General features: G+C 41.6%; 1 protein-coding gene across 3 annotated transcripts in view; it reads right to left on the reverse strand.

Moving 5' to 3' along the window:
* septin9b (septin 9b) overlaps positions 1-15,342 on the reverse strand; it is a 72,273-nt gene that overhangs the window by 36,647 nt on the left and 20,284 nt on the right. For 2 of the 3 annotated variants that reach the window (XM_023412796.2, XM_023412797.2), the window contains exon 2: positions 4,987-5,664. In XM_023412796.2, coding sequence (XP_023268564.1) covers positions 4,987-5,664 — 678 coding nt within the window. Of the gene's footprint in view, positions 1-4,986; positions 5,665-13,381; positions 13,526-15,342 lie in introns of those variants that run through there. The other variant, XM_023412795.2, reaches the window with a different exon arrangement.

A 15,342-nucleotide genomic window follows, 5' to 3' on the forward strand; every position in this document is an offset into this window, starting at 1 on the left:
CTCCGAAGCATGTCGGCAAAATCTCGCTTTCCTTTTCTTTGCCTCTCTCTTTTTTCCCTGGGTAATTAGCCAGCAGGTCATACTGAGTAATGGTCTGGGATCAGTCCAGAGTAATTACACTGGGAGAGGACTGACCTCGGATATGCCTCTGCCTGAGGGTGCCTGTGTGTGTGTGTGTGTGTGTGTGTGTGTGTGTGTGTGTGTGCCTGTGTGTTTGTGTGTGTGTGCCTGTGTGTGTGTGTGTGTGTGTGTTTGTGTGTGCGCGCGCACGCTTGTGTAGGTGTGTCGAAGAGACACAACAAAAGCAGGACAAAAATTTGAGATGAAGAAAGTGTGTAGTGTGTATGTGTGTGCGTATGCCCCTTTCCGACCTATGGACAGGCAGAGACAAATCACCCGCTGCCCTCAACTGGCCCCTCCTCGCCACTTTCAGAAGGTCAACCCAAATAAGAGACAAATGGCTTCTCTTGCTCCTTCTTCCATAATGACTACACCTCAATTAGGGAAAACAAATGTACTACAAGATAATCTGTTCATTTAGGCAGCATAAGGATAAATTACAGTTGAGCGTATAGCATCTGCTCAGCTGACATGAGGATAATCTCTTTTGTTCTTTACCATCACAACAGGAACACAGGACACAATGGCACCACATGAAGTGACTTCTCAGTAGCACCCTTTAAATACACAAAGCTGAAAGCAGCACCATGTATACCCTTGATTTCCTTTCCTCTTTTTTTTTTAGTGCTGTAACATCCAGCTGAGATGGAAAGACAAACCATTTATTGTTACTTAAACGTCTTTTTTTTTCTCCCTTATCACAATAAAACAATAAGGGAGTTACTCACTGAGGTTAGTGCGTGTGACCCCGGTGATAACCTACCAGTTGGCATTATCCCAGTGATAACTATACTATTTATGGTCAGCCTCTCTATCTAATGACCCCTCTAGAGTCTAGTTACTGTATAAGTGAGGTCTCTCTTCCGTGTTAAAATGAGAGCAACTCTTTGTTTCCATGCTCCAATATAACAATGTAAAAAAGGACACAAGTCCAGTTATTTTGTCATTTATTTTGCATATTAATCCTTGTCATTCTGCTACTAGTTAAAGGGGAGGGGAAGGGGCTGGAAATCCATGTGAGACAAAGTTTCTTAAATTTGAAAGCTGGTCTGACAAGTGATAAGAAAATGTGCTATTTCTGACCACAGGTGGTCTTCGCTTTTCTGTCTAGAGATGTTAGATAGAGCTGGTTCTGCAGTGTTTGATGGATTGATGAGCAGCAGGCCTGCCTGTCAAGATAAGGTTCGTCGTCTGGCTGAACACACAGGAGCACAGCAGATAAAAATCAGAGCAAGTCTAGTGTCTACAGCCTGAAGTGAACCTAATGGTCGGGTTTTTCTTTGTCATTTTCCTTGAATATGCTTCAGCAATTTAACATCACTTATCACATCCATTTAAAGTCATAACATATACTGTGGATTCTTGTAGGTCTGCCAGCACTTGAAGTTATGTCACAGTTAAATTGAGCCAAATATTAAAATCTATTTTATGGCTTCACATTATACAAAATGGAAAATTCAGGATGTCTTGTGCATCATTTTATACACATTTCTCTGTAATTCAGCTTGACGTATTCACTATCTTTGGAAACCTTCAGTCTGTGACTAGAACTCAAATGGAATACATTTAGGAAGTGCTCGTAAAATGAGTTTATAAATATGACTTTCACACAAGATCTAATATATATTCAAAGGGCTGTATATATTGAGGACACTGAGGGCATCTCATGCTGCAGACAATGTAGTTTTGGTACACATAAATGTAATAAATTGGCAACATGTGTTAATCTCATGTCCAAAAGTAAATGTGTCACTCAGTGATCTACCACCAACTGCAGTTCACTTTACATTCTGTGTGTGTGTGTCCTGATCTCATTTCACACTGCCCTCCCACATCAACACCCCAGTGTATCTTACTCTCTGTGACGCCTAGATCAAAGTACAGAAGGATATTGGCTAGGAAGCTGACCGGCGCAGATCACATGACCCCAGAGAGAGGAAGTGCACTGCAGTGAGGTCACACAGCAGGGAAAACAATCACGCTGACAGAACACGGAAGGAACACAAGGATGCACAGGATACTCTATGTGTGCGTGTGTGCGTGTGTGTGTGTGTGTGTGTGTGTGTGTGTGTGTCTGTGTGTGTGTGTTTGCGTGTGTGTGTGCGTGCACAAATGATGTGTGATGTAATTTCCTCCTGGAAAAACTGAATGGGCAGGAAGGCAGCTTATCAAATAGACTCGTGACATGTTGACAGCCATATGGAAACATATGAAAGAGCATTAAATAATTGCTGCTTGTAATATTGCCAACAATTAAGATTTTTCATAACTGTATATTACATAATTATATACACCTTTTTCACGCATGCCACTAGAACAAAGTGTATTCATGCCTTGGTTATGACTCAATAATATTTCAAATCTGTGACTATTAAACATGGTCCTCCAAGTAGGTTACCCTTCACTTAGACCCCCATTATGGCCTTTCCCTGTGGACAAATAATTAACTACAACCCCCATAATCTAGAAGAGAGCCATTTAAAACCTTCAGCACAGACACGGATGAGAAATTAGTAGACAAATACAGTAGAAACATGAAGGCAACATGACACACAGTCTTTGAGACGGTGTTTGAATATACTCTACGAAATGTGTCTATGAAATCGGCCAAATGACAAAGTGCAGTATTTCAGAGATTCGTTGGTATTTGAGCTTAGAGCCAGTATAAAGTACAAACCATGATTATATAACATCAAATGGCCTAAATCATCAGGAAATGTGGTTATTAGTGAGATGGGGACACTGATTTATGCAATCCAATACAACACAGTTTTCCCTTTTTATGGTCGTTTTGTGATCTAGTTTCATGACTAAAGGCACACAAAAATAAATAGCACACAGAGCAGCAATAGTTAAATCGGCTATAATTAATATTCTTTTTATAATAACATTTAAGTATAATGTAAGAGTAATGCACATTAGGGGTTGTAGTGAGGAGCTCATCACTGGATACACACTTGAGAGCAGGAGAAAAGTGTCACACACTCTGGCTCCACATGCAGTTCTTCTTGAAGAGGGCTTAAGTGGAAAAACGTCATCTGTCTTTTTAAAAGAAAAATGCATATGGAGCCAGAGTGCGCAACACTTTTTCCTGCTCTCTTATAATAACAATGTGTCAAATGACAATGTCAAAACAATGTGAAAGGGGTCGCTCAGTGATGAACCTAGAGAGAATTTTAAGTCAGATCTGCAGTGTGTGTGTGTGTGTGTGTGTGTGTGTGTGTGTTTTTGTGTGTGTGTGTGTGTGTGTGTGTGTAAGGACAGGTTTGTGTGACTACTAACTACATCACTTCAGTTTACAATGGCAAAACTGAAAATCAACTGAATGCAAACATAGTGTAACTATATTATGTTGTTTCGCATCATATCACACAAGCTTCATCATAGAAGCTCATGTGACCCTGTGGACTAAAATCTGTCTCTGTCTGTTGCATATACTTTTGCTGCAAATGTAAAACTGATCACTATTTAACTGCCATACTACTGTTCTGGTGCTGCCAAGGTCATGCTTTCATCACATAACAAAAACCACCCCGGCTCCAATTCTGCATTAAGAACAGACATGGATTACCACAAGTACAGACAGACAGTCTGCTGTTTCTACTGACAGACAGGCCTCCAAGGACATGGTTACTTGTATTACTGACAGACATCCAGACATCAGATTAATCAAACAAGCCATTCCTGAAACTGACTTTTTTTTTTTTCTTAGTGAGAGATCTGATACTTGGGTCAATGTGAGTGGCGAAGGAGCAGGAAGATATGAAGTAAGAGGACGTTCAAATGAGTCCAAATGAAATGAAATCTGGAAAATGTGACGTTTTTTAACCAGTGGGGGTTGAGCGTAAACTAAGTTACAGCCAAGAGTGAAAAGTTGCCCTTTGCTCATCACATAAGACAAAGTTTTTTTGCTTTTATCTGAGCATAATATAACCTATTACACTCACTTTAATCTGTTTTCCAATGATGACACTGTCACATTAAACCGGTAAATCTGTGCTAAAGCAATCCCACAAGCTACTGAGCTAAATCGCAGCACCAAAGCACAGCTCTGCTTCATTAGTAATTTACTGTAATTGCTGTAGTTGCTTTTATACATCAAGCCAAAAACTTCATGAGATTCTATATGAGATCCAAATGAAATGATGTATGAACAGCCAGAAAATGATCAAAGCATTTTAACAAAGTACATCATCTAATCTACTCTCAATGACGACTTAAAGTACATTTGTACTATCTAGAAAGTTTGTTTTGTTTTGCATTTGTTTCTTAAAGTGTGTTTTGTTTTCAGTTTTACATTACGAACACAGGTTTGAAGGAATTCTTGGGGCCTTGGGCCTAACTTCTTCTATCTTTAGTGTCTGTCAAGATGGCTATTGTTATGGAGCAGCTTGGAGAACAGCCACAGTTGCCTGGCGCTGAATTGGGAACTCGATTGACAGAATCTTCATACACAAACCCATTTTGTTTCATGTACTCATTTGTCATGCCTAATCATGATGTTTTAAATGAGTTTAAAAAATACACATTATTCAACATTTTAACCATGAGATGACAGATTTGTGTTCCAATGATTATACACTAAAAAGTTTCTGTTTTTTTGTCTTCTCTGTCTTTCCAGCAGCAGTGACAGCAAACTGATGTATAGAAATAATAACTAGGGTGGATATCATAAAGCCACCATGACTGAACAGGAAAAGAGTGATCACAGGGAAGTGAACATATCACCAAATAATATAATATATAGGATAATAATCTTCTCATAAAGATGCAGTGTTTAGTTTAGAAGAGAGTTTAGAAGAGGTGTTTGGCAGGATATAACTGGAACAAGGATGGGTTTAACATACATGGTTAAAGCAGACTTACTGTCATGGTTGGGGGATTTGCGTCCAGCATGGTTAGGAGAGGAGCAGCGGAAGGTGGTCACAATGGTGTTGTGGTGTGGGTTGGGGTGGTGTGGGTGGTGCACCGCTGGGTGGTGGCCGTTGTTCTCCGGGGGAGCTCTGGTGATGCTTATATCGGGTTTACGTACATCCCCGGGACTGGGGGGCTCAAACTTGCGAGCATGATTCTGCTCGGGGATCCGGCTGGTCCCATTGTTGTTACTGTTGCCCTCATTGCGCCGTATCACTGGGGACTCAGCCGGCGTCTTGGCAAAAGTGACCTCCCTCTTGTGGCTCATCTCAGGGGTCTTAGAATGGCCCAGAACTTCGGGGCGTTTCAGGGCGCTGTTGGTCACAAAGCGTGTGGAGGCGGGGCTGGTGACATTATCCACCTGCTTGTTGGATGAAGATGAGATGTCGATGGAAAGTTCAGAGCGGCGTGACACAGGCTCGGGGGTCTTGGAGCCTCCTCCTCCCGTAATGGAGCGAGGTTGGGTGTAGTTGAGGTTGTTGTTGTTGTTGGCGGCAGTTCCCAGGTCACGGTAGTAGATGCTGGTGGGAGACATGGCATTACGGTGGGGGGAGTTGGTTGTCCGGCGGGAGCCGGGGGAAGAGTGAGATGAAGTGTCGACATCCTCCACCTCAAAGGATCTCTTCAGAGCTGCATGTAAGAGACATAGACAACATTAACGGATTAATCAATGTACTGATTAACATAGAATGAATTGGGACCTATACTGGTAATCATTTGAGTTCTGTGTAGGACAGTATTTTCTGATACTCTGTAGTCACACCATTTAACAGCAGATGAATTGATACTTCACTTCATAATGAAAATAATTGTTTTTCACTGTGACTAAACATTGTTGTTGTGACTGAACAACAGTTTTCTCTATTTTGGTCAATTTAGTTTGTAATGAGCCTGGTGACCACTGGTTTAATCCATAACAATATCTTTTCATTTAGTTTATCCATTTATGTGTAAACTAAATGAAGTGAAGTAAAAAAATAAAATTCCACATTATGGAAAAACACATGCACAAGCACCTTTAAATTATACTTCTGTAAAATGTAAAGCACATTTACTTTCCATCAGAGTATAAAACGGAATATAACACATTGTAAGCCCATTGACTCACTCTTGGCTTACAATTTCTTAACCAAAACAGGCTCATCTTTCCCTTATAAACCATTTATGGCTCAAGATTGCTGTTTATAGGAAGTAGGAACAATATCATAAAATATTCATTAAAAAGGTCATGGCAATTAACTGAGCGCAGTAAACAAAGTGAATTGTTTTTCTTAAACACTTTATGAACAGTGTCCAAGTAGTAAAGAGCCCAAGGTCCGAGGGTGTGGTAGCTGTAGAAGCAATTTTGGTGGCAACACAGAAGAAGCAGCATGCACCACCAATTAAGCCATACCCATCTAATTGCATTACATTCCCCATCACAAACGCTTTTTCACTACAGTGCATGACATGTTGAAGTTGATTCAAGTGTTGTTTGTCATGACTTGGATGCCACGTGTGTGGCACACTACAATATAAAATTCTAGGGTTTTACACAGAGGCATTTGAAGTTTTTCACGACATGCTATAATGCACGCAAACTGCTGAGCATTTAGGCAAAAAAATAAAAATAAAAAGCCCGGCCTCCCTGCGTATGAGCAACATGAGCACAGAGACAGAGGCACATCCTTCGGTCTTGATGTGATAAAGAGGCTGCACTGTCCAAGATACGAAGAGTGAAGACACTGAGGGATGGAATCACCCCCTGGGAAGAGTGCACTGACTCAAACTCAATTCGAATTTGACTCCCATCGTGGAGTTGCTGTGCCAAGCCAGTGGCCAGGAGCTGCTATCATAATGACACACTAGTTAGACCAGTCTGCCCACGCACACCCTGAAGAACATCTCCTGTTAACAACAATCCAAAATCACAGTGCTGATTATTTGATCTGTTTTGTGGCTTGTGGTGTGTATGCTTGTGCGTGTGTCTTTATGTAACTATACAGTACGTACTTCTGTTCAAAGTGCTTTTAAAAGGAGCGAGTATGTGTTACGAGAATGTATACGTGTTTATTTTTAAGCGGCTACACCCACAGCGAGAGGACCATGCCCCAGCCCCACTGCTCTCTGCGTAAAGCTGAAACTCTGTTGGGGGATGCGGAGCTCAACACAATCACATCAAAGCTGTCTCCCCACACACATCAGCCAGCACCACTAATCTAATTTACTGCTGTAAGCTGCTTCATTCCTACATGCTGGACATTTGATACAATTTCCCCCCTAACAAAAATTCAGGCCACAGCCGACGTCTTGTTCTCTTTTCGTCTTAGTGGGACACACCAAGGACGTTCTCGTTCACCACAGGAATAAACGGATCTGCGCTCACGTCTTGGCGTTTATGGTGATTTGTGTTACAAATCTCCTTAACCCCCCCACCCCTCCCTGTACACCATTTATCTAGACCTTGAAGCACGGTTACCTTTCATCTGTGGCATTCTTAGACTGTAAAAGACTGGTTTTATATGTGTTGCTAAAGCTTTAAGGCTAGCTATAGTCACCCCAGATAGTTTTACAGTACTTACATTATGTGTGACAAGCGTGAAATGTCCCTTAATACGCACACAAAAGGTCTTAGTGTCAAAAACACAGTGAAAAGCGACTCATACCCACTTCAAGTCATTTTCTCACACTCCCATTGCTTATTTTCTGTGCTGAAGTTCTGATGCGATCAGAGTTCATTATCCAATAAGGCGCCATAAACAGCTTTACAATCCATCCTTTGATAGATATACATATGAAAAAACTGTGGTGTCCAAATCCACAATGTCACTGGACTGTGTCCTTCTTACCCCTGCTTTCCTCTGTCTTGTTTTTTTATGGTTGCTGAGAGGGAGTCCAAGGCTGTGGCTACTTTCGACTCTGGCCAGAGAATAAGCTGGTCTGCCAGAATCGGTCTGCAGATTTCATAAGGAGCTGAAAGGATGAGATGCACGCTAGACTGTATTGTGTTGCGATTCATTTTAACCTCCTCTGAGACAACACTTTAGGAAACTGCGTAGACTCTAACTTCTCGTGACCCTCGCTGTAGACTTTTGTTACATTTTGGAAGAGCTGTAAATGTGAGAACTAAAGCTGAACATGGCGGGATATCAGGACCCATATTCACAAATCTTTTCATAATAAAAGAGCAGTACCAAGACGTTGTCTTGCCAGTGACCTGTTAAGTGATCTTAGATTAGTAGTTGTGCTCCTGGCTGCTTTGTGATTATATGCCCTCGGGCACAGGACTAGAGCAGAGGACTGTTTGTTTGTATTTAGAGACTGTGCATTCAAGTGTACATGATTTCTACAAGAAGAAGTGGATTTAAATCTTTCTGTACTTTGAGGCATTTCTCACTTAGATGATCGCTCAACTTCTATATTTTTTAAGGGTCACGCTTCTTACCACAGACTCTTGGGGTTTTCGTGCGATCAGTGGTAGTTCAGTCTCCCTCTCTTGTTTAGCTAAAGCAAAAGGGGAGAGGAGGGATATTCTTTGCTTGAATATTATAAGTATAGCATCACAGAGCAAAAGGAACAGCATTTGTTCACTAGTGCGGGACTGACAGATGGATGAAGGAGTATTGTTCCCAGTGAAGCAGCATTCCCAGACTATGAGAGCTGGAAACGAGAGGTCCAGTCTACCTCAGTGGAACCTCATTAACAGCAGCCAGGAGTCTCGTCTCCCTGCGTCTCTCCACTACCTATCACCGCCCAGTGTCCAGTATCTCACAGTGTCTCATGTGGGAAGATAATGCAGCACAGACAATAAAGCTCAGGATTACTGGCGCAACAAAAACAAAAGATGGAGGCAGCTGTATCCTTACTTTGGTTCACGGTCATTTGTTCTAATACAGCCCAGGTGTTAGGCTACGCTGCCTCTCTATCATCAGTGTCATCCTTACTGAAGGACATCCCAACCAATGAACACAAACATTCAGTATCATCTCAGCCCAGATGCACTTATAAGAGATAGTGGGGAGTTAGAGGGAGGAAAGCAAACAGAGGGACAGGATGGAAGGAAGGAGGAAAATGAGACTGGAGATAGAGACAGGTTGCAGGGTGAGAAATGGGGAGGTTAATACAGGTCAGGCCAAAGTCGACATTTATTGAGATTATCAATTATTCCTGTTAAAGTTATGTGACACTAACTGATGATCATCTAGAAAGACAGCAATGTTAAATCTAAACTACAGGCCAGGAAACAATGTAGACAACATAGCAAATGCTCAAATCTTTGTCGCTCTGAGTTACTATCAGCAGCACTTCGCAAAGGTTTTAGGCCTTAAAAGTGAAATGAGGATACTTTCAAAAATAATAGTATGGATGTTTTTTTTTCATTTATCAATTAACTTCATACAAAGTGCAAAAACAAAAAAAAAAATCCTAAAGTAAATCAATAGTGTGAGCACCCGTTCCCTTTAAAGCAGCACTAATTCTGTTTAGTACAACACTTTTTCAAGGTAGATATATTGTTTTAAGCATCTTGGAGAAATTGCCACAGTTGACTGAGTGGATCTAGGCTGTTTTATTGTCTCTTCATATAATCGCAGACCGACTCAAGGAGCAATTCATCCATTTTGATGATTGATAATAAGCTGCTGTTAATGACTCTTAACCATTCCTACAGATGTATCACAATAAAATCCTTCCAGGAAAGCGAAGGGACCATGCCTCCTCAACTGCCAAACTTGACTTGTGTGAATATGAAACAAATGGGAAAAGTGCTGAGTTTGCATGAACAGCAAACAGCAACAGAAAATTATCAGGTCAAACGAAAGCAGATCAGAAAACAAAGTCTCTGACTAGCGCATGATAAAAAAAAGGGGAAGTTAAAAATAAACACCCGGTTCTCTCTTCGGTTGGTATTAACAAAGGCTGAGACCATATTTTGTGAATTTCCCCGGCTTCACTTAGCATGTAAACACAAATACCTTCATGATTAGGCAAGCTCCTAAACTCTTACCTGTTTAAAGGAGAACCCTGCACATAAAAATGCAGTCATGCAGTATAGTAATGAGAAAAAAAATCACTGCACCAGTATTTTAATTAATGAAGGATGGACTTTACCATACGTAGCCTTGAAATCATAATCAGTCTTGTAATTCTAGCCACAGACAATAAGTCAAGTGTTCGAAACCCCCGTCAAACACTGGTTATATAAAACCATTTCATGCACAGTGGACTTTATCTGATGTCAGTAGCCACAGAATACAAGTCGATGTGGTCAGACCAGGAAAAACATGACCAAACCTCCCATCTGACAAGGCCAAACAACGAACGATAGAATTTCACACTATGGTATTTTGCTTGGTCAGATGAAACTTTAATGCTACACTGCCGAACGCATACTTCCTCTTACTGCCCACTGATGGTGTTGTATTTACTAATGCCGACTGGCAGCAGTACAGATCACTGTGTCAGATTTAATGCATGGTTCCCTACTGGTCTGGCCAACACCCTGTGTCCAGTACAAAGGAATTCTGGGAGTGTTATAGGTGTGTGGAAAAGAGAAAAGATGTGTTAGAAGAAGTTGGTGCAGAGTTTGGGTCAGATTCTTCAATTTCTTGCAGTAATCTTGAAGCACAAGAAGGAATCTGAACCTTAATTATCAAATAGGCAATTTCAAAACTAATTGAAGATTTCAGATTGTATGCACACACACACACACACACACACACACACACACACACACACACACACACACACACGGAAAGTTATTCAGGCAGCTGTTGGTCTGGTGCTTAGCTTCAGGCTCTTTAGGCCTCAACCTTTGACAGGTAGAACCTTGTTTTGTTCCTTTGATCAAGCGTTGGCTAACTATCTCACTCATGAACACATTGATTTACATCAGCGAACAGAGAAGGTATAAAGAGAGTGGCTGCATTCCACTTAACACCTGTTGACACACACTGTTTGGACTTTCAATTAAGAAAGAGAGAGCAGGGAAGAGAGAAGTGGGAGGCAACATGGACTGATACAGAGAAAATTCCACGTAATGACCTCAAAAGCAGAAATCCAAATATTTAGACCAAGCACTTTTTACTTAGAAATCACACACTGACAGAAAAACAACAAAAAAAAATTCTCAAGAAGGCAGGACATTGCCAGTAAATTATTGGGTAGAGAACATGATGATGCAGAATAAGCAGCTCTATTTAGAGTCTGAGGGAGCTTAGTGTGTATGTTTGTATATCTATGTGAGTGTGTGTGTGTGTGGTTCTGAAAATAACACACAGCCTTATATAAAAATCTAATTTTTATTTGACCGGACGTACACAGGCATACTTGCAATGTCTAACATGCTATTTTTTTCTGCCGCCTGTGGTTTCATATGACTGTCTCAGAACGAACAGGACCACAGAGAACTGTTAAGAGAGTGTTGTATTTACACACATAATCAACTTAAACCAACCTTAATAACACACTGGCCTCGGAGCCGGGTGTAGAAAATGTACCACACACATGCAACTCTCTCCATTTCCATGTTAATTTCCTCTCTGTGTCCACATGCCACACTGGAGCAACAACATGGCACCTTTAAACAGCTAATCAGCCCAAATACTTTGGATCGGACACAAAGCTCAGTTTAGGTTGGCAAACGTAGCAGGAGCCCGTGTCCGACTCGACAAAGCCCCTCTGAATATACAAATAAGGGCTCATTCTGGGCTTATTCTCTGGTGACTCATAAGTTTATATTCAACAGAGGCACTTTCCACCTTTTAGAAAGTCTTATTATTGTTTCACTGTGTAGTTTCTATGGTAGTTTCTATCATCCATTTTCCGTAATAGTCACCCACACGGGTCCATCCAAAGAGGCATTATTACATCTTTAGTGTGCTCACCAATTAAATTGCCTCACCCTGTCTGTGCCCATTTCCTCTTCAGTGTGCGATACAGCGCAGTGCAATGTACTGGAAAACATAATGATCTGGGATAAAATGGGGATTTACTCAGTCAAGTGTTTGCCATGCACCTCTCTCTACAGTTGTTTATATACTGCATGAAAAGATTAGATTGGTTTGTACTAACCTACTGGTGGCATACATGACATTATGATGGTCACTATTGGATATTTGATACAGCGAGTGCTTTCTGTGCGTCGGTGGTAGGTACATACTGAATCTTCTCAGACAATATGTTATAAGAGTACACGCAGGGGGTGACTTCGTTTTGGCCTTCCAATAACTTCATTTAGGAGTTATCTATTTGCATATGGCTTTATTGCCTTTTAACGTCACTCTGAATAAACTAGCTAACATGAGCTTCCTATCCGCCTGTAATATCACATTTGCACCAAAATGGTCTGTCAGTAAATACATATGAGAAAATCTGGACACCACTGCGGTTACTTTCAGCCATAAAAGCTGGGGAATACGCAAAACAAACTAGTTTGTGTGACGTCTGACCAAGCATCAACAAGTTTGCTGTGGTTTTTCAATTCACTGTTGTAGTATTTAAAACCCCAGACAGATTTCTTCCAGTTGTTTCAAACTTTGCATGTCAGTAAGACCGGTAACTCAATTGATTTATTAAATAAATTACGTGGTGCAATGTAGCTGAGCGCTCACAAGATTATTTAATAACTCCATGTAAACCACGTTATCGGAAAAATCTTAATTGTTCAAAACCTGCATGTATTTCCACTGAGCGAGATATTTGCTAAAGATGTGTACTTTTTTTCTGGCTTCTGCTCTCAGCATCAGTCCATGACATCTGACAGTGACTCTCAGGCCAAAGAGCAGCTGAAGGGAGCAGACTGAACAGAGGAGGAACAGGAAAGAAGTGGGAAAGGAAGAAAGACAGAATGGCAGAGGAAAAGGAGGACAAAGGGAATTAATGCCAGCTCCACACTGGCTTAGAAAACAAAGGAGAGACACAGTTGTGAATGTTGTATTTGGGGTTAGACAGATGTTAACTCTTAGAGCTGAGGTTTCCACTCTCTACCTCTACCTCTTAGGCCTTTCAGCTGAGGGCTTTCCAGTGCTGGAACAGTGCTGGTGTCAGTGCTGTGTTTGTTTCTATTATTGACATAACTTGGGTATAATCAATAACAGATGATAGTCTACATGGACTTGGCTAGAATATGCCCACCACCCTGTTTTTAACACAGTAAAAATCAGACACAACCACACACATGCTGAGAAACACATGATACGAAATACTTTACAGACATGCACACACAGCACATTTGCACACCCAGTGAAAAGATATTGGTTGATATTAAGACTACACGCAAACAGAGTATGTCCGACAGATGCTGTTTCTTCCTGTAAATGGTCAGAATGAACATTGTAAATGACAGAAAAGTAGAAAACAAATAACAAACCTTCAAAGTCAGAAATAATTCCCTCCAAGTGTGGATTGACTCCAGAATCAGACATCTTTTCAGTCATGAAATATCACAGAACTTTCAAGAAGCTCCCTGTTAGTTCTGAACAAATTCCAAAACAGAGTCAATGAGAAACAAGTCCAAGCCCACAGCTCTCTTAAAGGAGCAACTTATTTTCTCTGACTTCCCACCAACTTTTCTATATCACTACATTCAGGCTTCAGAGAGAGAGAAGGCAGGTCCCCTCCCTTCTCCTCCCCTCCCTGTAGCAAGAAACACACTCCCCCTTCTCCCTCGTGTCCTGTGTGAATGTGTGTGTGAATGCGTGTGTGTATGTGTGTTTCCCCTGCCCCCCACACACTCATGCATGCAAGCGCAAGCACCGACAACAGACCCTGTCATACCTTAGGACCCTTTACGACCAAAGTTGCTCTCAGGTCTGATTTCCTCATTCAGCCTCTGAGCAGCTGTGACAGTGAAAGTGGACAAGATGTCACACAGTCACTTTGACCAATTTAACCTGCAATCAGACACGCTCCCCTGATACAACTGTGGCTCCTCAAATGGCCCTCAGAAGGCTGCTTTCAATCAGCTACAGAAGGATCAGAATTGAAGTGAGAGTCTGAGGCTTCAGTCATGAGTAAACATCCTCTCAAAAAAAACCAGCCTGGTATCACCAAACGCTGTATGAATAACACACCAATTTCATAAGTCATTTAGTTTGTTTGTTATCACATTTTTTTGGCAGTTCTTGTGCCATTTCAAGCCACGTCATTATTCTACTAACCTCTAACCCAAACCCAAACCCTAACCCTACCTAAAACAACATGCGAAAAGCTTCATGTGTGTAGACACAACACGTCTTATAGGTGGTGTGCTGTTTCTACATGACATGTTCATTAAAGTGCAGTCACTTCTGTAGTAGCTGCTGTCCTGTCACAGAAAAACCTGAGAGACTTCCTGGAGAGAGTTGACATTAGGGATATGCGTTGGCGCCTCTGGGCAATCAGAGGGGTGATTCGTGCACCAACCCGCCCTCTGTGACACCGCTATCAGGGAGCCCATGGGAATTTGACCATGGCAGACAGAGTTAATCTAGCACCGAGGACATCTTTTGTGAGGGACAGCGACGACAAGCTGGCTTTTTAATGTAGCGGGTATGGTTACACTACTGGTCCTTGAAGCTGCTGTGGATTATTTGGTGAATGGTCTTTGGAGGGACAGAGAAACACTGTTGAGAAGGCGTTGATAAAATAATCTGAAGTGATGAAGAATCAAAGCTGGCCCAGTGTTTACGTAACCACTTCCATTGTCTCCCTGTGGGATGTGCTACAGTATTTATTATCCGTGAATTTACCACAGAAACAAAGCAACAGTGATGATATCGCTGCAATTACTGATTGGTCATGAGTGTGTGGCTTTTTGCCGCTTCCTGTTTGGGGCCAGATGAAACTGCACATGAGATTTGTGATAAATTGTCCCTGATGATAGGTCATTTGACCATTTCCACAGTAATGGTCAAAGTCATGTCAGTGAGTGTAGCCCCCGGCCCACAACCATTCCTCAAAAGAAACCTAAAACTAAAGCAAAGGCCATGGGAATCTGGTATTTTGTACTTCCAGATATTCAGGAGATGCTATCAAACATCAGATACCACAAATAACACACAATTTTTCCAGCCTTCAGCCTAAGCAAAAAGGCACAAAACACTGCTTGGCACTTTTACAGGCTCTAAATAGTTGGGAAATCCCATTTGAATGAAAAGCTCCATTCAAAGGGGCACTAGTAGGATGCCAAGCCCACCCAGTGGCCCCTAACCCTAACACCTGAGAGGTCGATGGTAAAGCAGAATAACACTGTGCGTTTATGGTGCAGTCTAGTTGTTTTATAAAACTGCTGCAAAGGTGTCTCAGGATAGAGAACAGAGTGTGGCGGGGGTGTGTGCACAGTATTTGCAT

This window comes from Seriola lalandi, unplaced genomic scaffold (assembly GCF_002814215.2).
Source record: "Seriola lalandi dorsalis isolate HSWRI2012SDOR001 ecotype SW California unplaced genomic scaffold, Sedor1 jcf7180002054487, whole genome shotgun sequence".
Lineage (NCBI taxonomy): Eukaryota > Metazoa > Chordata > Actinopteri > Carangiformes > Carangidae > Seriola > Seriola lalandi.